Source organism: Camelus ferus, chromosome 29, assembly GCF_009834535.1.
Source record: "Camelus ferus isolate YT-003-E chromosome 29, BCGSAC_Cfer_1.0, whole genome shotgun sequence".
Classification (NCBI taxonomy): Eukaryota; Metazoa; Chordata; class Mammalia; order Artiodactyla; family Camelidae; genus Camelus; species Camelus ferus.
In genome coordinates this window covers 18,430,492-18,458,223 of record NC_045724.1, presented here as the reverse complement: position 1 = coordinate 18,458,223, position 27,732 = coordinate 18,430,492, and the positions used below count along the sequence as shown (strand labels likewise).

The window sequence follows — 27,732 nt, the reverse complement described above, 5'->3', positions numbered from 1 at the left end:
GTGGAGAACGAAGGCAGCAAGGACAGAGGATCATCAGCAAACAGACGGGGTCTGCAGACCCAGGTGACGGTGGAAGGTAGGGGGAACATGCATCCTGGGAAAGGGCATTCAAATTCCTACTCACTTTGGTAGCCTCTGAGGGTCACTCTATTTCTAGTAATGCTCCACTAAAGAAAAGCGTGGGTGGAGCACGGCATTCTGTGGAGGCATTTAGAGTTAAGCCTTAATGCACTAAGGCAGGAGGAGAGAGCTGTGTTTCATAAAAATCAGTCTATGACATGGGTTCTACATGCCCTGTACGACAAGCAGAGGACAGAAGCACGAGGATCTTGTGTGTTAATATTAAAAGACATGCCCTGAAAAGGAAAAGTACGAGTAGGGAAAAAAAAAAACCGCTACATTACTGATTCATCCACATGATAGCAATGCAACAATGAAAAAAAAAAAAAAAGATAAAAACTGCAGGTTTGGGATCAAATAAACTTTGAACTGTATGCAACACACAAGCAGACTAAATTACCGTATATGCAAAAAGGCTTCCTAGTGAAATAACAGAGGTAACATTTCTTAGAGCCAACTGGAAGGTATGCATGAGCAAACACAGTTGGGAAGGAGCTATACGTATTTTCTGACAGGTGACAGAGTGCTCCAAAGTGTGCGATGGGTCAGTATGAAGCTAGATCTGGTGTGCTTACAAACCAATAACAAAAACAAGAACTACGCTGCTAATTACTGGTTTTTAACTTTCAGAGGTAAGTCAGTCCTGGACAAAATCTACTGCTGCAGAGTTTAATAATACATACGAAACTGATCTAGTTTAACAATGTCTAGAAAATGCTACCATAGCAAATCCTAGAGGATCAGGTACTTCAGGTTAAAGTGCCCTATATTCTCCTAAATTCTAATAGTACAGAATTTCTAATACCAAAGTGGAGATAATTTTAAAAATTTACCATCTTAAAGCTTTTAATGGAACCATGAATTTTTTTTCTATTAAGAAACAGAAGCTACAAAAATAAACAAAGTTATTATTTTAATTTTTCATGTTTAGTTCCTATACTTGCCGTAACAGATTATTCAGAACAGGGAGAGAGAAATGACCTTTTTTTACTGGACAAGTGCAGAACTCACGAGGATGACGCCTGACAATGTTCTTACCACTGTCCCGAATACCAGGGTTACCTCACTGAGTTAGCTTAGGGACTAGAATCAGAGTATTGCAAGTGAAAATAAACTCAGATGCTCAGAAAGGAATTCAGAAGTTTAATGAGAAAGTGATATGCACCACGCAAGAATAATATAATCATATAATAGATCAAAGATGTAATTTTTGATGCTATCACTTTAAGGTGAAATTTAAATATTGAGGTTTTGTATAAAATTGGACATTGGATTTATGTTTGTATAAGTATTTGGTGACAATGAGTTTGAGACAATGAAGTACCAGCAGAATTTGTCCTAAGGCTCCTTAGAAATAGCATATTTTCTTAAAACGGAGAGGCATGTCATTTGTTCAAGTGAGTGACATGTCTCCCTGGGACAGTCAACAGTTAGATACATTAGAACTGGGTATGGTCATGTAAAGTGTATTATAGAAATAATAAGTCAAATGTTGACTCTTGCCTGAATAGATTCTCATAATGACAGTGAAAATGATTTTCTGGATGGCTAGAAGATCATGTGGAAAAAATCTACCATAGGAGCAGGACAGACGTTACACTGCTCTGGAGCTGCACACGCAGGCAGAGAGGCAGAGAAGTCAGAGTGCGCACTCAGAGACACGCTGCCTGCGTGTGCATCCTGGCCCTACTCCTCTGCATTCTCTACTGATGAAAGGGTTATCGCAGTAATCAAGACAAGATTTGCCTGGCTGTGCGAACGTGCAAGTGTCTAATTCCCTTCTCAGGTTCCTCATCTGTAAACTGAGGACACTACTACTTATCTCATGGGGCTACTGAAAGGATTAAATGAAGCAACACATGGGAAGCACTCTGAAAGGTGCCAAGCACATGTTAAGTCTTTGAGTTATATAGTAGGTATAAGATGATACACAATCTTTTTCCAAACTTTGTGAGAAAAAAGCAAATGACCTCCTTCCCCTAAAAACAAAAAAGGAGAAGAAATCAACTGGACATTAAAATTCTTTTCAATGAAAAAGTTTCAAGGAGTATTTCCAGAGGCAGCAGCCAGTGAACCCTAGTTCTGCCTATACTTAGAGCACAAAGTTTCATCTAAAGCAGAGTAAAATAATGTATCAGCACCAGTCTCTAGGCATCAGGAAAAGATTACATATGTTTTTGAAATTTTCTATCAGAAGTGGTAAAAAAAAAATTAAACGGCATTGCTGTAAAATGTTAAGCTTTAATTATCTGGGCATTCATCTGGAAAAAGCTGATCTTCAAAAAACACTAGCTATTGCTTTACACACTGAGAATTAAAATCTAGAATAAACTAAATATTCCCTAGTAAAATAAACCACAGTATATAGATTTTTCTTTTAGAAAACAAACTAAAGATGAATGCCTGATAATGGGTATAATATACAAATTCCAAAATCCTTCTCAAAGAAACGTGTAAGAATTACCAGCAAACCCCTCATTTCACCCATAGCACAGTCCTCCTGTATCATACACTCAGAACGACGAATTACATTCCATTTTCAAAAAGGGATAATAAGGAGAGGATATTTTCTATAAAGGAAATTTTTTTAAAATAAAGGAAAAAAATTGTGTTCTTTCTCACAGTAATCAAGGTTACCATTTCCCTAATGCTCATTAACATCTACTGTCACTTAAATTTTCATACTGTTATCTCCTTCCTATATTCTGTGATTTAAAAAGCAAAGTATAGCTACTTCATCATTGAAATCACGGTACATCACAATGTAGTCTTATATTACTTAAGGAAAGATATTTTGGCAATAATTTTTTTCTATTTACTGATGAGCAAGGTATCTACAGAACTGAAAGAGTACTCATCTGAAAAGGGAATAAAACAAATACCTTACCTATCCACAGCAACAACAACACTTTGAGAACTGGTTTCTCCAATGGATTCCTGAATACTTGCTATCTGCTTCCAATCCACATTTCCTCCAACTAGCACACATAAAAGAGAATCATTTCAGTTTGAAAATAATCCAGTGGAAGAATACACTTACAGTATTAAAACACATTTCTAAAATCAGTTATTTTCCTAATGAAAGGAATAAAGCTTTGGGTGAACAATCCTTTCGGCATCAGTGACCTTTATCAGAGCCAAACGTGCTTACTGAGCTATACTAAGTGGTATACAGACACAGTTAAGAGACACAAACTGCGTTTGGAAAGATCACACAAATTAGGGCCACTGAGAATTCTGATCACAAAATTACTGACATTAGGCATAATCTCCCCCAATGTTTAAGAAACACACAGCACTCACCCCAGTTCCAAAGATACCTACTTAGGAGGATTCCCAATTCCATATAATTAGACCTGCCTTGTCACTTAATCTCCAGTCCCCTGTTCACAACATTTACTGGAAATTCTATCTGTATGCTGTATATCCTCTTTTTCAAAAGAATCTTTTATCTTTTGACCCAGCACTGGTTCCATGTGTTAGCAGAACAACAATTTCCCCAGTTTTCAAACTCTTGACCTTACAGTCATCTTTGATATCATTCTCTTCCTCCACTATCGTGAAATCTTTCTTTTGACTTGTTTCTCATATCATTCATTCATTTTCATTCCTACTCAGTTTAGACCCTTATAAGTTCAGGCCCAGATTATGAAAACAAGTTTCCTGACTGCTCTCCCTGTCGCTTTCTTCCCCAGCTGAATTCAAATTCTATTCTAGGGAACTGAACAATGTGAACAACATGTGATCCCTGTCTTCACAGAGTTAATAATTCACCAGGATTACAAACAACTTTAATACAATATAATGATTACTTTGTGGCTGAAATGAATTACATGTAACACAAGTGCTGCTAAATGGAACAAATTTCGATTCAGGAAGGGAGAATGGTGGTGTCAGCTCACGTAAAGGCTTCACATATGATGAAATATTAATTCAAACTGGGCCTAGAAGGAGAATTATGTGGGAAAGGAAAAAAGAAAAAGCAATTCAGGTAGACAGAGCAGCACATATACAGTAATGGAAGTATGCATGGGGGTGTCCCGTTTTACCACACCTGGGTGTGGCCATAATGGAAGATTCTGGCAGGGGACCAGGAAGGAGAGAGAGAAGGGTAGCAGGAGATGAAGCCGGAAACACAGACTAGAAACAGAATGTGCAGAACCTGGACCGTCATGTAGAATGTACTACTTTTGAAAACAGGGGACCATTAAGACCTTTTAGAAGATAACATGATCCAATCTATTTTCTGAAAAATAATTCTGGTAATATCTGTGGAACACAGTGTAATAGGAAGAGCTATTGGAGCCATGGAGACAAACGAAGAGTCTACTTCTGTAACACAGGGAATAAGGATGGAAGTCTGAAATAAGTGCAGACAACCGGGCTGGCAGGGCACAGTGTCAAGCAACACGTGAAGTGTGCAGCACGTTACAGGAGTTTAAGGAAGAAAAATCTGTGAGAAAAAATCATGCCAGTCATCACACAACTTCCTTTGTGTATCAAATAAATGTCTTTCCTATGGAGTTTTCTATACGTTTTATATTTAAATATAATAATCTGTAATCATTAATAATAAACCTATTCATCAAAATCAAAGAATATTTAAAATATCTAACAATCCAAAGAAACTATTTCATAAATATGTGAAATCTTTGAAATATCGGTATCACAATGTACATAGTAGGCTAACAGTTTCAGTTTTACCAAAGAAATTACTCAAAAGCACAAATATTTAGGTTAAGTAAGAACAAAGACGTAGGTGTTGTGATATTCACTTAAGATTTACATGACCAAGCAACTGAAATTTTAAACTTTAGTATATACTATAAAAGAACAGTATGCATATAATTCAAATCTAATAATCATATGCTATATATTCTTAATAACTACAGGTTTCATGTTTCCAAAAAGTTCACGTACAGACTTGAATCATATCAGTAACAAAGTCAGATAAACATATACTCATGGATGCTGTTAACAAAGGAGGATATACAGACCACACCAGTTCAATCGTCTATACCACACCCTCTTCCAGCTTCAGCTCTGACTACAGCCCTGAACTTCAGTCCTGAAGAAAGCATCTGAGCAGGTGACAGGGAGCAGATGGACGAGGGGACATCTGCCACAGCTGGTAACCAATGAGAGAGCCCGAAAGGTGGGCTCTGCCCAACAGGGGCCACGCCAACAGACTGCTCTCTCTAGGATGTCGACTCAAAATGATCACTTGGGAGTGCGGGGAGAAAGGAGGGGGCCAAAAAGAGAAGTATGTGACATAAGAGAAAGCCTAGATAGTGCCTGAGAGACAGGTGGAAGAAGTGGCTGGCTGCCTGAAAGGCCTGGAAGGCTGAAATTTTTATTTCATTTCCAGATTCCAAGTGTGTATATTTTAATATAAATTCCCTTTTCCTGAAGGGAGAAGGCAGGTCATCTCATATTCTTGCAACTCAAGTAGCACAACAGCACAGTGATCAAATTAATTTTAATTCATTTTCAAGTATACCAATAAATACTATCAGCAAAGATTATTTCTCTCTTTTCCACTCACACTTATAAAAGATAAAATATTCCACTGGGATTTTATTTTCAGTATAACCTACTTCCGTTACTTGCCAAAATCGAGCCCTGGCAATTTCACCTGTCTTTATTTGGGCTTTCCTCTACTCCCTTGGCCAAAAAAAAAAGCTTTCAAAGGCTGAAAAACCTTTCAAAAGCTACTCAATCAATGCACATTCATTTCACTGGTCTGTAAATATTTTTCATCTGTATCTCATGCTACCTTCTGGAACAATTATAGTTCTAATGTCTGAGTCAGACTTCCAGGTTACATAAGTCATCAAGTTATGAGGTCTACACCTGGACCTCCCAGAACCACAGTTTCTAAGATACAAGTGAGGTACAGACTGCACTGCTGGCTGCCACAGCTGGATCACCACTGGGAACCCACACTGGGAATCACAACTGTTCCCAGTCTAACCTGAAGCCACAACATGGTCCTCATCTTTACTTCTTTCCCTATGGATCATTTTTCAGGCTTGAAATTCTGCTGAATTTCCTAAGAACTTTTACTGCAAGCAACAGAGAAATCACTAAATGATAAAGACAGAAAATGTCCAGAAGTATAATGTTACAAGTCAAAGTCTTGAAAGGTAAATGGTAACATTCTTAGGTCTCAGGTGAATTCCTTCCCATTCTCTTTAAGACACATCTCTAGGTTTCTCGGTTAGAAGTGGAAGGGAAGATGAATAGAGAATAATCCAAAAACCATTAATATACCAACCACTGTACTAAGTCCACGTATATGTATTTTTACCTAATCCTAACAACTCTGTAAGTAGATATTACCATTAGTTTGCAAAAGAGGAACCTGAAGCTCAGAAAAGAAAAGTAACTTTCACACATTAGGAAGAAATACAGAAGAATTCAAAGCCAGAAGTACAGCACTCAGAGTCAGAGACAATCTAAACTTTGCTTTTCCCCTAGTAGAACTCTTTCCATTTATGACTAAAAATACATTGTCTTTCGCTCTTCTGTATCTAATTTTGCTAATATTTTCCTCTGCTCTCCTGTGTTAAATCTGGAAGCTCCTGGCCACACTGAGTTCACAGACACCCACGGGAAGCTTTCCACACTGGCGGAGGAGTTTGGTTGTGATACACAGTGTCTTTTAAAACTCTGAGTGTGAATGCCTTCTCCAGTTGCCCAACTATTTATCATCTTACACAAGCCTTCACTCATTTAAGTTATCTGCTTAGTCTTAAAAGCAGGTAAATTTTAATATATATATTTTTTCAATTATTTTCCATTATAAGTTACTACAAATACTGAATATAGTTTCCTGTGCTATACAGTAAATCCTTGTTGCTTATCCATCTATTTTATATATAGTAGTTTGTACGTTAATCCCATACTTCTAATTTATCTCTCCCCTATCCCTCTCCCCTTAGGTAACCATAAATTTGTTTTCTATGTCTGTGAGTCTGTTTGTTTTGTACACAGATTCATTTGTATTATTTTTTAGATTCCACATATCAGTGATATCATATAATATTTGTCTTTGTTTGACTTATTGCATTAAGTGTAATATTCTCTAGGTCCATCCATGTTGCTGCAAATAGCAATATTTCATTCTTTTTTATGTAAAAGCAGGTAATTTTAAACTGCACCCTTCTCTCACCCCCAACTATGAGATTAAGACTAAGGGTCATTTAATGTTGCAAACTAGACCAGGCAAAAAAGACTAGGTTCTCTCCAGTGTTATCCCACTTTCCCCTCATAAGATTAGCCACAGAGCATTTTATCATATTCCTCTAATTCTATTTCACTGCTCCAAAAGAGTTACTTATACTGAGCAAGTTAAAAACAATTTGATATTTTATAAAAATAATTTTAGATATTCTCACCTAGCCCTAGACCCACAAATTCATCAGGAGCCTGATCTTTTGTTCCAGTAAGAGATCCTTCTCTGCCTCGTACCGTTCCAGAAATGTATCGAGGTTTCACTCCAGTTCCTATAAGTTGTGCAAGCTCCAACTGACTGATGCACTTCAGAATCTTAATTACAAAAAGGAAAAGTTTAATTCCATGTTAAAAACATTTGCAAAAATATTTACCTGTATGAAGCCACGATTTAAACATAGGCTACATTATAAACCATTATAAAAAGCTAAATATACTTACCCTGAATGTATTCAATTAATTTCCTCCCCCAAACACGTAAGCACGTCAGTGGCAGAGTATTTAGCATTAGCTCATAATAAACCAAATTGCAAAGTTGAAAATAAAGGAAGTGCTTATACCTCATGCCATGAATTTCCTAAATAATTGCCATCTGTATGAGCCACTGTGATAAGTGTTTTGATTGTGTCAATGTTCTTCTGTTTCATTTCAGTAATCCCAGAACTCACTGTAAGTAAGGTAAATCTTGCTAGCGCCTGGACATACGCATCTCTTTCCAGCTATGAAGAAGAGAAAAGTATACTAACATAGTTGTAAACACAACACAGTGATCTCTAATTCCTAATGACACACTGTTTATCTATTCAGCAAGTTTTTAACTTACAAGTCATGAATCACATACAATACCTCAAACTATAGTTTCTTAAATTTTAAGGTGATAAACAAAGCAGAAAAGGATGAATTTGCAAAACTGAAAGGCAATGGAGGTATCAAATCAAAATGAGATTTTAGTGACAATAATTCATTTAGTAAAAAAACACCCATTGAGCACTCATGTTTCAAGTGACTGTGTGGACTAGCAGAAACCTGATTTATAAATGTGCTCATTTTTTCTCTACAGCTATACTGTGCTTTTTAAGCTGTTAACATTCATAATTAAATGTGAAATGGGTTTTAAAAAGTAAGCAAGCAAGCAGTGGCTAAAATTTATTATCACATAAAGCATATAAATTACTAGAAGGGACTGTCCATGAAAATTATGTTCTAGATACTTGATCTCTAAAAAATAATTTGTTCTAGGGGGAGGATCTAGCTCAGCAGTAGAGCTCATGCTTAGTATAAGCACGAGGTCCTGGGTTCGATTCCCAGTACCTCCATTAAAGATACATAAACAAATAAACCTAATTACCTTTTCCCATAAAAAAATTAATAAAGAAATTAAACTGCAATTAAAAAATTTAAAAAAACTTGTTCTTAGGCTTAGGTAAAGTTATAAAGTAATATATATAAATACATAAAATATAAAAGATATGATTCAATAAATATGAACATGTACCATATTTAAATAAGATACTCAAATTACCATGTAGGAATTGAAATTCTTGGAAACACTGTACATACCTAATATTCTATAAAGAAAAAATTGCAAACCAAAGTTATGACAAATTTTTGACACATCAATAAAGAACCACCCTTTCTGTTATGGCTTTTTGGAAACTTAAACATTAATACTCATTTAAATTTCATTATAAACTTGAAATTAGTTTTTAATAACTGCAACACAAGAAATAACTTAAACTACAGTAATGACATAAGTAATTTATGTTTTCCAGACTGGCTACAAAGGTAAAATTCCTTGTTACCTGAATGCTGAAAATGCATGCAATTCTGATTGCACATCTTATACCTTCCAGGCAAAGAGAGGCTACTTCAGTATCATCACAATCTTGTAGACCCACACTGAACGCAGCCAGAAAAGGTGTCCAAGCCAACTAGATAAATTAAAATTTGAAATGTATTACAAACACCAAATTATAATTAAACTTTATGATAATACTACATTAACTTTTCTCAAAGCTTTCAGACAATAAATGATTTAAGAAGTTCTGAAAAAAAGCAATGAGTTCCTTGGCATAGTTATTTGGAAAGATTTCTCAGACAAAGGAGAAACTGTCTAATGCTGCCTGGGCTTAAGTAAGTGGGAGAGCAAGATTATAAATTCAGGAGAGCACACTAGGCATATTTTAAGCACCACAACTATAAATTATTCACAGTAATAAAAAATGGGAATAGTCAATACTCATAAATTATATTAATTTTACCCCCGACTGCAGAATTCATCTCTCTCTGCAAGCTTTGTCCCTTGCAGTATTTCAAAGATTTTTTATTTCCAAGAAAATTCCTTTAGCCATTTTCTACTTGTAACAGTTACATCACTCTCTTTTCTTTAAGACTGTTCCCTGGACATCATTTAGCTTTATTACTATTATTATTTTTTGTAGTCAAGTATTTAACCAGTGATATCTCTGGCTCCTAGTTGGACAATATTTTTAAAATATAGTTCAATAAAACACATCTTTATTATAGACTGTGAAAGCTAACAGACACTAAGTTTTATCAAAACTGAATGAATACCTAGTGAAATTGTAATATAAAACAAAAAGAGTTGCCTTTAATTAGTGAAAATCCTAATATCAAAACATATGTGTATATACTGGTGTGTGCATGTGTGTGTATAACTTTGGAGTATCTCATACAAGAGTATTTGCTGCTTTTTATAAGTCAAAATGAAGGAAAGCGATATATACATATAACCATACAGATGAAAAATGTTTATACCAGTGTGATACAGAAATGACAATTGGGATTTTTTTAAAGATCTAAAAAGTTGTTAGTATTAAGGAATACAGAACTACCCAAAGCTTTGCTTGTAACGTGACAAAGTTTAGAAGTAAAAGCGTATAATTTCTAAACAAAGGTACATAAGCCACAGTACCTAACTTCTAGTTCAAGCCTTCTGACTTATTTAAACTATTTCTTTTTTTTTTTAATTGAAGCAGTCGGTTACAAAGTGTTAATTTCTGCTGTACGGCACAATAAAAAAATTTTTATTTGCTATCTCCTAAGTAATACAGCTTTCGCTTCTGGGTCTACGCTAATGGACTATATCACTTCATTTTCTCAAACTAAAAATATGCTGAACAGCAATATATATAAATGAATATGCCGCAACCAAAAGTTACTAGCAACTCTTACCTTAAACATGGGTCGCACATGCTCCAAATGTGTTGCACTCGTGAAAGGTGCCTGAACGTGGCTCACGGCCTCCATGAGGGCTTTAGCTGTCTTGGCCATCTGTTCCATTTCTAAGTTATAGAGAAGTCTTCTTTGTTTTTCACTGGCTACATCTGAAACAACAAACACTATTACCATTAAAATATAAGACATTTAGGAATGCTATTTTGATGTTTTAGGATAAAACAGCAAACACCACCAATTAGCACTAACTAAAAGTAGTCCTAAGAAGTCAGACACAAAAGGTCACATAATGTATGACTCCACTTAGATGAAATACCCAGAATAGGTAAATCCATAGAAACAAAAAGCGTCCCGGGTGACAGCCAGGGGCCGGGGAAACGGAGGGGATGTGGAGTAACTGCTTAATGGATACAGGGTTATATTTTGGGATGTTGAAAATGTTTTGGAATTACATAGAGGCAGTGGTTACACAGCACTGTGAATGTACTAAATACCACTAATTGTTTACTTCAAAATGGTTAATTTTATATTATATCAATTTCACTCCAAAAATGAAAATTAAAAAACACCCTGAACTAGGAGTCAGGATGTGTGAAAAACCTATGAAAGGGAAGAGAGCAGGTACAAATCTTCCACAATGAAAATATTAGGGAAATAACCCAAATGCGGGCTAGGAGACTAGAAGAGAGGTACGACCCCTGCCTGAGTGGCATCCCGAGTTAACAAGGAAACAGTGGCCCTAATACTCTAGGATGGTTGTAACATCTCAGCACGGCACCACCTCTTTCCCTTATCCAGCCTCTCAGTGATTTCCCACCCTCACACACAAGCAGGCCACAGAAAGAGGGGTATGAAGATTTTATTATCTGGCTCTGAGGAAAAAGATAAAATCAGGTAACTGGCATCTACTTAGGTGCAAAAAAGATGTCCTGATCAATATACTTAACAATTTTTGAAGCAGAAGAAAACAACAAGACCAAGAAAACTGCTGACTGGTACTGGACTGCAGTAACAGTGAAGGATGCCAAGTTCGGGATTTGGCTTTGCCACCCTTTGGGTTTTAGGTATAGGGATTTAATAAAAGTTTTTACATTACACTCGGCTCATAGATTCTATGATTCTCAGTTTTCTAAACTCTCTGAACTTCTGTTTCCTCATCTATAAAGCGAGGGAGAACTTAACTAACATTTAGGGTATTTATACTCCACTATTTCTTCCACCATTATCTCAAAACCTCTGACTCTCACAGTTTTTCATCAACTTCTAGAAATACACAGAAGACACAAGTCTTTTTGATTCTCTCCTGTCAAATTTTGCTACTACAATCTGTTTTGTTAGGTGAAACTTGAGATTTCATTTACAAGTGGAAGTTGCTCGGAAAGGCAGAAGTTCCCTTTCCATGTTACTGTTATACTCTTGAGCCACTACCCTCACTTAATTCCTGTAGTTAGATTTTAGCTCTAATTTAATCACCACCATTTATATGTATGGAGTATTGAGAACGGAACCAGGCCTATGCAGTTGGCTCCTAAGACTGGTCAGATCTAGGAACTCCTCAGAGAGAGAATTTGTGGTGCATCTGTAGCAGTGATTTTCAACCCCACGAGCTCCCCCACGATCCTAACCTTCCCTATCTCCTTGAATCACCCCTGTATCTGGCTTCTGTTTATGTGTAATGACAGGTGAATCAACAGAAATAAGTTGCTTGTAGATGATAAAGAGGTAGAAAAAAAGAATGAGTTAAAGTCTGACTACCAATCTCTCTGATGTCTAAATCCATGACGAGTTTAACTCCTACAGGGACAATTACATGTTAAAAGCACACTAATCCACGTGTATTGCGTAGCATTTTCCATTTCTCATTGGTCAGTCCTATCCTTCTTCAGGATATGGGAAAAAAGACAATCAGATCAGCCAACTGTTCCTATAATACTTCTCATTAGAATAAATAATACTTGATTTATTCCAAGTGAAAACCTTTTGAAGAACCCGTTTTTCCTCCTAAACAATCAGGATTCGGTTGATTTGGATACTTACTTTGTTTACTTGATTTTGTAGGGATTGTTAGTTCTTTTGTTTCTTTCATTGATATCTTTTTTCCCGCTATTTCATTATAGATGGCTGATAGATACTCTTCAGGAAGATCTTTACTGTCATTAATACCCCTATTCATCTTAATGTACTGTTCCTTTGTCATTTTATTTTTAACCTAGGAATGAAAAACCATTATAATTTCTAAAATTTAACATAAAAATACTCATGTAAGAGAATTTATAAATGCTTTGAGGACAGGAAATAGAAAATATTCAACAAAGCAGACATTAAAATGAAAAAAGGAAGTCGCAGAAAAAGAGCAAAATGTAGCAAACACCCATCCTGGCATAAACTAATTCACCCTGCTCTGATATGAGCAGGAGTAATTTATAATAAGAAAACAGGGAGACTGAATAATAAAACTGTTTTTGCCAAGGTTTACGAGCTCTAGCCAGAGTCTTTAAAGAAGGACCATGACAATTATTAGAAATGCATGTAATCAAAAAGATCCAAATCTTAGTTCAGAAGAACATAAATGAGTTTGCCAATGATTTAAAAACTGATTTTCTGTAACAGTGGATGTAAGAATAACAAGAGCTGAAATTTACTTAAAATCAGGTAACAATCTCACTGACTCATCATGACAACTGAATATTAGGTGATCTGGGCAAAGTATTCTTGGAACATTTTGTTTTAAGAGTACCCTGAACAGGAACGTCCTACCGCGTAACTTGATAAATCTGTGGAGTACAAATCTGTGGTAATAAAAGATGGTAGCCCTGCCACCAAACTTGGAGCTAGCACAGCCAAAATGTTTATGTTTTATATCCCCCAAAACCCAGATGGACAAAACCCAAAAGTCTTATGATGTCTCTGAAGATATTTATTTAATTACATATATTCCTAGCACTTTTCATAAAGAATTTAAGGCACCTCTAAAGATAAGGCTCCTATAAATTTACAAGAGGGTACACAGAGTAACAATCAAGTCAGTCATCAGAAGTTTGCAAAAGTGACTATAGAGAAACCAGAATATCCAGAGGATATAATTAGGATACAAACATTTGTTTAGTTCTGATTACTCTGCAAAAAGGTCTTTCTAGAATGTCAAAAAGGGTGAGAAGAGCAGTTTTCCTACAAGAAAATAAGGTAAAAACATTACCATAAAATTTTTCAAGTGCAATTTATTATTACTCAAGGGAAAAAAGCTCTAACATTTGAAAACTTTAAGAACTTATCTTGAGTCACAGCACTTAAAAAACATTAAAAGAAACAAAGCCATTTTACCTAAGTTCTGGTGAATATTAAAAAAAAAAAAAACAAAAAAGACCCAGGGATACCAAAATAAAAGACCACACAAGTGCTGTCAATAAAAGGGTATAAAAGAAGATTAACATCATCTGGAAATTCTGAACATGCCATAGTGTTTATCATGCCATCAGAGACAAAGTCAAGTCTCAGCAAAAAATCTGAAGCAGCAATATATATTTGTTTGTGGATATGGGTTGGGAGGTTAGGGGTGGGAGCTCCCAGCAAGTGTAAGAAGGGAACACACTGATTTCATGCACTGCTCCAACAGAATATTTCTGCCACAGTGGGATTCTAGTAGTACAAAACAATCTAACTTTTGTTCACCTGCTTATCTTTTATGGAATACTTTACTCTTGACTTTTATTCTCATGTGCTTAAATTAAGCTGTGTCTAATTAAAATTTATGCTTAAATCACTTAAAATCAATTGTTACCACTGTGTTTAATGAAGATTAATAAACAAAAAATTAAACATATTCTAAATACATCTCAAATTTTTTAAAAAATTCATTGACTCACACTATATATAAAAGCTAGTCTAACTGTAAATATTCTAGATGAAAAAGGGACTAAAAAACTTGTTAAATTCACCAGTATTTTAACTCTGAAAACAACTAAGAGTGAGGAGAATCAGTTTTAAGAGATTCCTTTCAAGTTACCCGTGTTTTTTTTTTAAATGACGTCATTTGTTAGTTTACAGAGTCCTGAATCATGAATCATATGGGCTCATGATTATGGATTCACTTTTCTAACAGGCCACTTAGCTTCACAGGAACTCATCTGCTGTTCTGCAGCGCAGACTGCATCTGAGCACACGATGGTGGCCAGCAGCCCGACAGGGCATGTACGACCACAAGCAGCTACTCCTACCAGACTAGGACTTCAGGCACATGTTCTATGGACAGAACAGTGCCATTTCAAGATAACACTCCCTAACTGTTAAGTGCTCAGAAACTTAACAATCTGGGTACTGTCAAAGGACATTAAAGGATGTTTTAGGATTTTTTTCAAAACAACTTACACAAGGAAGTATATATATAAGAAGATATGATACAGATGCATGTAACATTGGTACAGAAAGAAATTTGTTAAAAAATACGACATTCTAAAAACGAAGGGAGACAGTGTAAAATGTAATTCTACTTTTGGTTTAAACTGAAAAACCAGACAGAAAACTCTTGATATGAAAATACCCAAGTAAGTCAGTATCTGTAGACTGCTTTATAAAACCAGGGGAAGTACCATGCCAGGTAACAGAAGCTCTGGAAGTGAGCTTGCTTCTACTATGCAGCCAGTAGGAAGCCAAAGGCAAATTTTAAATTATTGAAAGTCTTAAATGATTCTTTTTAAAAGGTCTGTATAAAATCAAAACCCTTGGTAAATGCAGTTGTTGAGTTCTGGGGCTTAAAACTAAGAGTAACCCTAGGTATACAGTCTTCTCATCATACATTTGGCATATCCTTTCCATATCAACCCTGCCTTAAACATCTCAAAACACACACCAAAAAACCCCCTATACTGCAAAATTTAATCTCAAACTTTATAATTTTTCCAATACATCTCAGATAGTAATAAGTATTAGTTTATTTCTCATCCTAAGAAGTATTAAGAAAATTCTTGCAAATAGATTTATAAAGATAATTTTCTTCAAGTTTTTTGAAACTAAGCATAAAATACCTAAACTTTAAAAATAATGTTTTTGTTAGAGGATACCAGAAATCAAGTGACAGTTCCTTAACATGGGCATTTAAGAAGGAATTATGAATTTCATGAAGCGAATGAAATTTAAACATTTCCTGGATATCTGATATTTTTAAATTATGGTAAATATTTAGGTGTGATGGTATTGTGATTATGTTTAAATACATTATTTCTCTTTCAGATATATATATGTATATATATAAACATAAATAAATACAGATGAAATGATATGATACCTGAGACTTGCTTCAAAATGATCTGAGGGAGAAAAGGGATATAAATGAACAAGACTGGCCATGAGCTGACAGCTGTGTAAGCTGGGTGATGGGCACATGAAGGACACCACTACTCTAAACACTGTGGTTTAAGTTTGAAATGTCAATAAAAAAAAAAAAGGATGGTTTATATATGTGTTTTTTCACGCTGTCATAAGCATAGGCTGAACTATAAGCATGCTCTTAGATTAAAATTTGCCTAAAGCTTTATAAAGCTATCAATCATGAGAAAGACAAATACAGACGTTACCAGTATCTGAAAGTCTAATTAGAAGTACTACCAGAAACTGCATTTGTAAAATGTACACCACACCAAATTAAATATCCCAGTTTGGTAACTGGTTTAATGAAATTAAAATTTCAACTATTACTTGTTGAATTCAAAATAATTTATACAATTTGTACTATTTACTGTAAAACTGGCTTGGAAGAAAACATACCTGTGGGCTGTGGAGATCAGTGGTCAGCATGATAATGGAATAAGCCAAAACGTAAGCAGTATCTGCACTAGCGAAAAGGGTTTGTCTGGAAAAATAAGTGTATCATGTTACAAACTTTTATTGTTTACAGTTATTTAAATAGTTCACCTCAAATCCCGTATCACTTTTAATTTTCTCTTTCAGGATTTCTATTCTACCTCATAATTTTTTATGGAACTATCTCATCCCTTCCAGATCACAGACAACTTGTTCCCTGGGGCAGGGATTATGAATCACCCGATGCTCCCCAGAAGAGTGTCTTGGATGTGGCTGGCCACCAATTAGCACTTGAATATGAATCTTGCTTACCCTTGGTTGCATTCTAGGTATCTTGCAGCAAATTTTTCCATCAATCGATCAATTTTCTGAGCTTCCCCTGGAAGACGGAATCCTTCCAGAAACATACGAAGGGCTGAAACAAAATCCTTTCCTGAAAAGTCATGTTGGTCCACATATGCATACATGACTTCTTTGTTAAATTTATCATTATCTCCCAGGAATTCACCCACTTGAGTCTAAAGAAGAAAAGATAGAAATTGATATCCTAACGAAATGTTACATTTTCTGCATAGCCATTTAAAAAGCAAAAAACCCCAGAAGATCCACAGGTTTTAACTACAGGATTAACTACTTCAAACATGAAGCTAGAAGTTAAACATACTAAATATGTTTATTAAAAACACAACAAGATACTCTTTTGAGTTTAGAAAATTAAGAAGCAAAACTAAGAATATCTAGGTTATTTTTATACACTTAGAAGGGCATTTTAAAGGGGCAATAATACACATTATTATTAATTTCAAAAAGGATTTTATAGAAAAGGCTAGACTGAAGTAACATGGTATTCTTACAGAGTCTAATCTTTCCTCTTGATGTAAGAATTGGGCAATATCTTCAGGTGTAGTACCAAGCATCCCTTGTTCTTGGAGGTACTGTATTCCCCTCTTTGGTTTCTTAGTAAATCTAGATGATGTTAAAAGTTAATAGGAACATTAGAAATAGAAAATGATTTGTATTCCTTGAAGAGATCTTAAACTACAGTAAGTTAACTTTCTAATAACACTTAGAAAACAGGAGTTTACTTAAAATATTCAACGCTTGAATGTACAAAAACTATTACATTATGCAAAGTTTTTTTTTTCTTAGAAAAGAATCTCAAATGGAAGGCGATCTGTATCCTTGCACAGACTGAGATAATGCCATGTAGTAGATAAACTTTGAGTAAGGATGTGAATATTAAATATCTCATACTTTCATTATCCTTGGTGCTCAAGTAACCTTGGCTTATTCTCCTTACATCCATTGATTAATTGTAAGTCTCCTGCTTTTAAAAGACAGAACTTGAATTTTGGTGACTGTTTTAACCACAATCTGAAATTATTTCCTTTATTAAAAAAATCTTTAGATACCCAGTGTCTTTGAGATAAAGTCCACACTGAACAGACTGACACACAAAACCTTTCTCAGTATAGCTTGTTTCTCTCTCATCCCCTCTCTTCCATCTCCTCCCATATACCTCTTTTCATTCCCTAAACATAAAGCATTTGCAGAGTCTGTCTCCTCTACACACCCTTTACCTGCCCTACTCATTGAGGAACTCTCCTTCATGCTTAAAGATCCAATTCAAATGTCACTTCTTTGTTTCCAAATCATTTCCTTTCCACTTTTATTGTTCCAACAATTACTTTGGTACCTCTCACTTGTCACCTGGATACTGCAAGAGTTCTTAACTGGTCTCCCTATCTCTTGTTTTGCTCACATTCTAATCCATCCTTCAGGCTGCTGGCAGAGCCATCCTTCCAAAACAGAAATCTGATGCTGCTGTTCCTCTGCTTAAAATCCTTCATCAGGCATATGCCAAGAGGAACAAGACAAAACCTTCTTCACATGGAGAACAAGGCCTCTGTAATCTGGATCCAACTCAATGCTCTCATCTCACCTCCTGCTACTACCGTCCACCCCCGCCCCTGTCACACTGAACAACAGTCCTCCAATGTCGTCCTTTCCTGTGTTGCTGCACATGCCATTTTTTGTCTGAAATGTCCTTCCCTGTCCTGTCCTCCTAACGATACCCCGTCAAGTTCTAATTAAACCACTGCCATGTACATAAATTAAAATCAAGAATTTTTCAATGAGATAAATACAATCTCTGCTCTCTAGAAACTCTCACTCTAATGGAAGAAACACAATTTTAAAAAATTGTAACAGTAAAATGCAACAAATAATGTATCCACAAGGTGAGGATATAGCACAGCAGACGAAGTGACTAATTAACAGGGATGATCGTGATCTATTTCCTGGGAAGGTGACTGTGAAACTGAGCTCTGAAGAATGATTACATCTTTCATTAACAGTAAGAAAAAAACATCCCAGAAGAGAGGAAGAGGTCATACTAATACATGAAAGCATAAAACAACATGATACTATAACAAATGGCTCTGCATTATTGAAAAAATGAGGTGAAATAAAGAAGTGGTGGACTCTAAAACGTTGCTTAGAGTCTAGCAGATTTTAATCATGAAGGGTATTATATGCTATTACAAGAAGCCGTGGCTTTATTCTCTAAGAGCAAGACAGCGGAGAAACAGAAGCAGATTTTCACTCAAGAAAGAGAACTCTAAGTGTAAGAAAAGACTAGAGAATAAATAAGACCAAAGAAAGGTAAGCCAATTAAAAGATTACAGACACACTGAGTGTGAGAAGCTATACAACGTCCAGGGTAGATGTCCAACAGACAATTACAGATGAGTCTGGCCTTCAGTAGAGTTGTTATGTTAGAAGTTAACATTTGGGAGTTGTGAGATGTTAGCACATCGCAGCTGAAATCATGGAAAAGAACATGGTCATCTAGAAGTCACAAAATAAGAAAATGGCTGAGGGACAGAGCCTGGAAATGCTAAGAGGTATGCCCAGGATAAGGAGCCCCTATCAAGACTGAGATAGTGTGCTCAGAAGGTAGCAGGACATAGTGGTGTCATGAAAGAAACAGCTGTGGAAGAGCATCCTGGAAGAGCAACCAACACAATACAAAGTGTGAAGCAGAAAGCAAGCCCAGTGGCCAGAGGAGCACTGGAGGTCAGGAGAGCCGCCCACGCTGAAGGCCTGTAACGACTCTTTCACTCCCAAGTACCTCCAACAAGAGATGGCCTACGTCGGCAGCATTCTGTACAACACTCCATCATGGACCTCACACAGCACTATTAAAAAGTGTATTAGGCTGTAATCTTGAATATAAGGACCAATCCTTTATGGTTCTTGGCACACAGTCTTAAGCATCAAATATGTGTTTGCCGAGTGACCAGCAGAATTTCAGTATGATATGTGTTTACACATACTAGACCTTGAGCCCCCAGAAACAAGGGCTATCTCATTCATCAAGTTTCCCCAGACTCTGCACGACATCTGGAACAGATGGGAGTTTTTAATACTGTCTGAAAAGTTAGTATAAATGGAGTATTGATGGCTATTTCCTGAGGCAATTTTTGAAATTTAATAATTTTATGACAAAGAATATATGTACATTTTATCAACATTTTTTCTTTTATGTTAACACTGAAGAAAGTACACTTGAACACTCACCAAAAGCCATTGCTTAAGATTCAGGAAGAAATGCTTTATAGCAGAAGTAGCAAACCAAGTAAACATACAAAGGAATTTTTTTTTTTTTTAAGTTTAGATTTGTGGAGCTAGACTCATGGGAAAACGCTAGCAAGTTCAGATGTCCTTATAGCATCTCTTTGAAAGAGATGGGCGCCAAGAGGTAGGAAAGCAGCATGGTACCATTCAGACAGGAAGTAGTCCAGGAGCAGGCTGACAGCACACAGCTTATCAGGAAAATTGATTTCACAAGATCAGGGTCTGGAGGAGCAGCCAAGTTGAAAAAGAGGCTACTGACATATGAAAATGGAATCAAAACAATAAATCAGCAACGAGCAGCACATTCGTAGCTGAAGGGAGAAAACATAAAACCTGTAAAGAAGCAACAGTAGCTGGAGAAATTACATACTCTAAATTTTTTGAGTTATCACTTGCTTGGGAAATATAATGGGGGGCGGTTTACACCCAAGCTGAATGAACAACGCAAACTCGCACAGATGACGTTCATCAACAGCACACAGAACATGGTGCAGAATTAGTGTGCATCACCAGGGTCTTTTTGGGCTAGACTACAATGAACAAGGGGAGGTGAATAAGGAGTCACTAGAAGCCTTGGATTCAGGAGAGCCACACCCCCCTTCTGTTCACTGAAGGGCGGTAATAGGAAGGGAATAAACATAACCCGAAGATGGAGAGAACCCAGAGAAAGGGCGGCACAGTACCGGCAGAGGGACACTCAGTAACACTCCTCCTTAAAATCAGGTACTCACAAATCTATCCCTTGTTCTATTATTTCTTTTTGCTGCTTTAGGACTTCAAACTGTTCCGGATTATCAGTGCCAGACATCTGTGTACTATAGCTGCCTATTCCTGATGATGACGTTGACTCCAGGGAATTCAAACTTCCGTATCTGTTTATTGTCTCAGGGTGTTTGATTTCACTTGTCTCTTGCTCTGGGGGCTTTTCCTGACCTGCAAGTAGAAAAACTGATTCAGTAAATTATTCTGTCAAAGGAAGAAAAGAAATTCTCAAGTAAGGCAAGAGATTTCAGTGTTGCTTAGATATCTATTTAGCACAAATAACATATAAGGTACCCTAACAGATAATACATATTTGGGTATTAAAACACACTGCAATTAATACGTGTACAATTTGCACCATTAGGAGTTCTTTTCACACCCGCAGTGCTGACTATCCACCTTGTTTCTGCTCTCAGCTCTTGTCTCACAAGGAATAGTTCTCCCTCAAAGGACACTGGACTAAGGTAACACCAGGGCAGCACTGTAGCTGTGAGCTTCTACCTGAGTAAGGGTAACTGTCAAACATAAATGAACAATTCAGTCTTCTTAAAGCATTCTTTCATGTTTCTTCTACAATTATCCTGTAACAAAGCTGTTATGAACATGCTTCACTTTACTATGATATTGAAAATACTTCTAGGAAGATTTAGAAAGAAAAAAGCTTTGATAGCTAAGCTGGGAAATTCACATGTGTTAAGTTTATTATTTAACTCCATCAGCTAAATGAATAAAGATGTCACAAAACTGGTTTAATGGCATCTGCAATTATTCTCCAAAGTATCATTTACTTGAACAATAAAGAACTATACTCAAATGTCACCTTACCAAGAGTTGTCTGCGAGTTGGGATTCACATACTGATCCTTACTCCATTCAACCATGCATTTCAAAATTGATACTAAGCATTCTAAACCTTTTTTCCTCAGGCTCAGTTCCTATAAAATAATTCATAAAAAGAATAAAAACAAAACAAAAAAATCTTTTAAGGACAACACATAGCTCCTCTTTGGCAAAGTTGAGATTTGAAAATGTTTTTAAAGCTCTTACCTGAACATTACTCATACCAAGTTCCTGACTGCCCCGTCCTTGAGCAATTTTTGATAGATCGTTTACTAGTCTTTCAAAGATGTTTGCTGCATTTAAGTCACAATCATAGTTTACATAAATATCCACTACACTCTGAGCATCTGTAACAATATAATGTTAATTTTAATAAAATGCACCTAGCATATGAATATATATTTGGCCTTTAAAATATCTCATAGTAAGAAAGAGATAATAAAGAAGGATAATTTCAAATACCTGCACAAATCCTTGTCAAAGTCTGAATAACCATCCATTTGTGGTCAAATGAGCTGGTAGAAGTTTCCAAAATATACAGGAAAATTTCTTTAAAGAACACCTGTGATTAGGGAAAGAAACTTCCATTTAAAATATTATTTATATGTCATATATGTGATCACCTTTTAAATATCCCAAAGCTATGGAGCAAAGATTAGGATCCAGGGTCCTGGAGTCCAGCTCCTTTGGAGTTCCATTTCTGAAACATTAGGACTTAAATAACTTGGTGGGTCACTCACGGTGACCCTTGCAGCAAAAGCACCGCACTTCACATTGCTGTATTCTGTTATCACACAGCCACTACAGAAGAAATCTGCAAAAATCTGAAGTCCCTCTGGGAGATCATTTCTTGAATATATTTACAAAACTAATATAACTCCTATTTCATTTTTAAATCCCTTGCCGAGCATAAACCATATTCTGTTCATCAGCTGTATTTTTCAGACATAATACTGTACAAGCCTAAGTGTTTTTAGATTTAAAAGTAACTGATGTAATCTACACAATAAAGAGGATCTAATTCTCATACACTTGTTTTTAATTACCCACACAAATGGAAAGCTCTACTGTCTGAAAACTACAAACTATTTCTCACTATTCTTTACACCAAATAATGTCGAGCACAAAGGAATTAATCAACCTAACTAAATAAATTTCAACTTAAGAGCTAAGAATTTTCAGATTCAAACTTATTTTGGAAAAATGACTATAACTTAAGAGGGGGTAAGTGAAAAAGAAAACCTAAAACAACATATTAACATTTATGGAACATATATATTATGAATCCCAAAATTCATATTTTTAATAAGACTACTAACATCTTCTCCACCCAAAATGGGTCAGGTACTCTTATAAAGGGTTTTTCTTTCACAAAATTCAACACATTTCTATTATTTGCCTATATAAAATGTCAATATTTCCTGTAAGACTGTAAACTCTAAGAGCGTAGAAACAAGATCCTTCTGGCTAAGCACTGTGTCTACACTGCATGGCATACAGTAGGCATTCAATATGTATTTATGGCCACAGTTTCCGAACACTGCATCAAGGCACCCCAGAATGCTGCAGCAAACTCAGAAGGATGCCATGAGCATTTCTGAGGGAAAAACATCTGTCAGATACCTCAAAAGATTGTTCACAGCTTCAACATCAATTAGATCACACTACACTCTTTTCAAAGACATCATTATTTTCACAAACCTGGGTTTTTAAGTGGTTGGTATGGTAAGAAGCAGGTACTGCATTAAAATTATTGGAGGAAATCAGGGTGGGCAGTGTCCACTTTGATTTCAAGTTCTAAGAGTAGAATCCTAGAGGCCCCCACGTTCCAGCAGTCAGTACCTGCTGACTATTTAAGACTGAAATAAAAACATTTTTCCTTTCAATTTACGTGTGCCTTTTTTTTTTTTAATGAAGACTTCATTGTTTAGACAGATACTTGTTAAGTTATTTGGATCTAACTGCTTAATAAATGGAACTGTTAGATATTTCCTTTGGAGTATGTGCACCATGAAAAGATTACAAATTCTAATTGTGCCACGGATCAAGAGAGTTTGAAATTCTCTGATCTATGGAATAATTAAAAAAAAAAACAACAAACCATAATTTAGAGAAAGACTGGGGAAAAAACTTTAGCTATTGTCTACGGGTTATCAAAATGCACTAATAAGCAAAAGCCTGTTATTGTAATCTACGACACCATGTCTATCAAAGGGGCTCTAAAATTTAAACACAAAGTTATAAAGATTTATAGAGCACCTATGATGTAATGTATGTAAAACCACAGTACTGTCACAAGCACTTTGTCTTCACAGAATAGATACTCTCTTGAAAACCTGTATAAACTGTATTTTCTGATCTAAGTTAATACCCAGGGGAAAATTGCATTATAAAAACTCTGCAGTGAGTATTCTCTTAAAATAGATCTTCATGTAACAACAATCTGTTTTGTTTTGTAAATTGAGGTTTTGTGTATTGGGTTTTCTCTAACGGGAACACAGCTCATCTTGTGTTTGAATATGTTCAGTACTTTCAAAAGTATATCTACATTTATCTTGTTTCACCCTCATGATCTTCCCATAAGCGACAATGGAGAGTAAAATAAACCTGATCTCTTTAAAAAAAAAAATCAGACCATTACTACAAGAATTTGAATGAGAATCTACCATCTACGAGCAGACAGAAAATTTCTTAGAAGTACTTCCTTTCAAACTCATGCTTAGAAAATTTTCATGTATCTAACTTACTTAACAGAAATAGTAATCCCAATTTAAATGACTGTTGTGATATTTGGTTCTACAAGAACTTTTATTTCACCTACACTCATCTAAATAGTGCTTTAAGAAGTAGAGTCTCAGAGAAGTAACTGGATGTACAAAATCTTCCAAAATTCTCTAGTGTTAATTTAAATGCCTCATCATCAAATGGAACACATTTGGCTTGTTACAGAAGCAAAAGTTCCAGAAGTTCCAGAAGTTTTTAGAAAGTCTCTTTTATTTGTAGTTCCTGAAGATAATGAGAAAAATCTAAAAATAGTAACTTCCTAGTTTTGCTTTGCACTATTTTAACAGACATATGGCAAGCTTCTAAAATTTGACAGCATATATACACCAGAAATTGTTTCCCATCCAAAAATAGGACCCAAATTCTGAAACTTTTCACTTAAAATACCAAAGCCTTACTCTGTCTCATTCCCATAATTTCCTATGAATTTTAATATATATTGTAGAACATTAATAATAAAGGATAATATCAAAAATTTTGGGAAAATAGTAATTTATTCTTTCTGTGAGCTAATGAATTATTAGTCTTCAGTTAGGATTAAACATAAAAATTAAAATGTAACCTGCATATTACAGCAAACATAATATGAAGGCAAAAGGTGACTAGCATTAAAGTGAGTATTTCTAAAATATACAATGTCCCAACCAAAACAATACTTTCACAAAGGACAAGTTGGGGAGAAAAAAATCCATTAAGTCAGTAAAACATAAAGTACTGTTTTTAAATACTGAATTGTTCTGAAGGTAAAAACAAAAGATTATGAATTGGTACATGTGAACAATACATGCATACATGGGTGGGAGAGTCCCTAATTTCATTTTGCTAAGTCTCTTGAAATACTTTTGAATGACATAATTGTTACTCTATTTCCAAAGACGCTGAGAGAAAACTTCAGGAATGTAATAGATACATTAGAAGAAAACAAATACAAAAGTTAAGTTTTCAAATGTCCTAAAATATAACCCCCCAATATAATTCTTCTAATCACCTCTTTAAAGTACCAAAGACTTAAATGGCTTAAAACCACATAGACAAAATATTTTTAGAGCTTTCTTTTAAGATAACCAAATTCTCTATTACATATCATATATACAATGGCAAAGTTATTTGTGAGGACCAAATTAATTCAAGACACTTAAAAATCATCCAATCAACTACTATAAATTCCTCTAAGGCAGGAGCTATGTCTTGATTTTGCATTCTTAGGCCTTACCCAGTGCTTCCTACTCTGTAGGCACACATTAGTTGAATGAAAAAAAGAAGTACATGGCAATACACACATATTATTTCACATTCTGAAAAACTTTCCCGTGTGTTAATTATATGGTTTAACAGGAAACAAATGCAATACCCAACAATGCCTAAATGCAGAACATACCTCAATCTGCATCTTCAGATGTGTCTTGAAGTTTGACAACAAAGTAAGAAATATGGAAAGAGAAAGCTCAAAAACCTCTGGAACAGATGAAACTCCATTTTTTGAGAGTGCAACACATAGATACTGCTTAATAGCATTAATAAACATCTCATTTGTCCTGAAAATAGGTCCTGCATTCTGCAGAATGGATAGAAGTAACTGCAATGAAAGAATCTTGGATCGTAACTCATGAGACCTAAAATATAAAAAAGAAGGCACAATATATGGACACGTTTAGCATTATGATAACAGGTTATTTCAAAGAAATTTTCTATCCCACCCAATTTCACAAACCTTTCAATGGAGAGGAACTGAAAACTCTATAACATAAAAATAAAGTACAGTACATGAAAAAGCTTAGCCAGTAATAATGGGCAGCCACGGACGCTCCCTTCCACCACCTAGCTTCATGAACTTGTTAAATGGAAAAACAATCACTCACACATATTTAACATCAACCTACTGTTCCTTTGGATGAGAAAAAAAATTTTTAAAGATTTATGCCTTGGTCTTTTCTTTCACAAGTATATTTCACTTTTTAGAAATCATCGAGAATTTCTCAGATTAAAGACTATTTATTATAAAATGGTTCCAAAGTACTTTTTTCCTAGTTATGCTGCTTAAAAATCCTAAACACTAATATTTTTTAAAGTTTTGGTGCATTAACAAGTTAAAGCATTGCTTCAAGCTTACTTTTTCAGTAACCATTTACAGCTTTTTGGAAAAAAATACATACAAAGAGGCTAAGTTTTAGAACACATATCTCTTAATAGCTTACCAATTTATTCTAAATATTTCTATAATGAAAAACTGGAAAACAATTTCAGCTTAAATTTAAAAATTATTTTCTGATCAATACTCCATGTCATATTTCTAATCACCATCTAGAATTTTAATGATCAGATCTCACAAATATAATTTTTCTCCCACTGAAACAGGATTCTTAAGTCCAAAAGAACAAGGAGATTGATTCCAGGCAACTTTTCAAATACAGGACACATTTAAATGTTCTAACAGTTGGTTCTTTTCTTGATTTATTCCAAACTTCACTCAGTCACATTTATACCATACAGTAAACTTAACTGCTCTTGATTCTTACCTCAAAAATTTTATGGTTAAGTGTCAAGTAATTCAAAAACCTAAGAAATTCTAGCAAGGAATATTTAATTTTATGTAAATTGGAATTACAAAAAGTACTGCCATCTTTGAAATGAAACTGGAACCAATTAATACCATGGCTCATTAATAAACAATCACGTTTCCAAGATGGCTATTCCTCTTAATCTAAGAATACATATGTGCAGCTAATATAGTATTACCCACCCCTTTCTCCCCAAAAAAGCTTAGATAAATCAAGTTAGAAAGAATGAGAGGTAAGACTCTAGGAATAGCTACAGGAAAATACAGACTGGGCCAAGTATTCCCCCTTCACACTGGGGCATTCCAAGGCTTATACATTACTACTACTTCCTACTCTAGCTCACATTTATCACCCCTTTTACTTAATTCCAATAGTAACTAAAACCTGCAGCCTATCATTCTTTAACACATGAGTTTTATTCTAACTATGTTTTGTCTTTGTATCTCCAGCATCTAACAAAATGCCTTGTTAATATGGGCTCAAAATAATTAATGGATTTATTCATGCAGTCATCTAAACATTAAGCATCTACTAAATATAAGATATCAATGAAGAAATGATCAAATGATTGTCTTATAACACAACAAAGTATACTCTTGACAGGCAAAAGAAGCTGGAAATTTGAGGTCTGCAGTTTTTCACGGGGTAGTTTCAAACTATGATTCAAGCTTACAGATTATTTCCTGGATTGTCATCTTAGCAAGGTCACAAAATATAAAGAGATGCAAAGACAAAAAAGAAAATTATATAACTAAAAACTCAATGATTTTGTCAAAAAGTCATTCAAGATAGAAAACCAT

General features: G+C 35.2%; 1 protein-coding gene across 2 annotated transcripts in view; it reads right to left on the bottom strand.

Annotated features, from left to right (window-relative positions):
• ARFGEF1 (ADP ribosylation factor guanine nucleotide exchange factor 1) overlaps positions 1-27,732 on the bottom strand; it is a 98,463-nt gene that overhangs the window by 23,125 nt on the left and 47,606 nt on the right. For both annotated transcript variants that reach the window (XM_032469941.1, XM_032469942.1), the window contains exons 10-23: positions 25,753-25,987; positions 22,053-22,152; positions 21,798-21,937; positions 21,577-21,685; positions 20,721-20,922; positions 17,205-17,316; positions 16,663-16,868; positions 16,315-16,399; positions 12,592-12,763; positions 10,552-10,703; positions 9,159-9,287; positions 7,917-8,075; positions 7,521-7,671; positions 3,008-3,098 (exon numbers count right to left, since the gene is read on the bottom strand). In XM_032469941.1, coding sequence (XP_032325832.1) covers positions 3,008-3,098; positions 7,521-7,671; positions 7,917-8,075; positions 9,159-9,287; positions 10,552-10,703; positions 12,592-12,763; positions 16,315-16,399; positions 16,663-16,868; positions 17,205-17,316; positions 20,721-20,922; positions 21,577-21,685; positions 21,798-21,937; positions 22,053-22,152; positions 25,753-25,987 — 2,043 coding nt within the window. The remainder of the gene's footprint in view (positions 1-3,007; positions 3,099-7,520; positions 7,672-7,916; positions 8,076-9,158; positions 9,288-10,551; positions 10,704-12,591; positions 12,764-16,314; positions 16,400-16,662; positions 16,869-17,204; positions 17,317-20,720; positions 20,923-21,576; positions 21,686-21,797; positions 21,938-22,052; positions 22,153-25,752; positions 25,988-27,732) is intronic.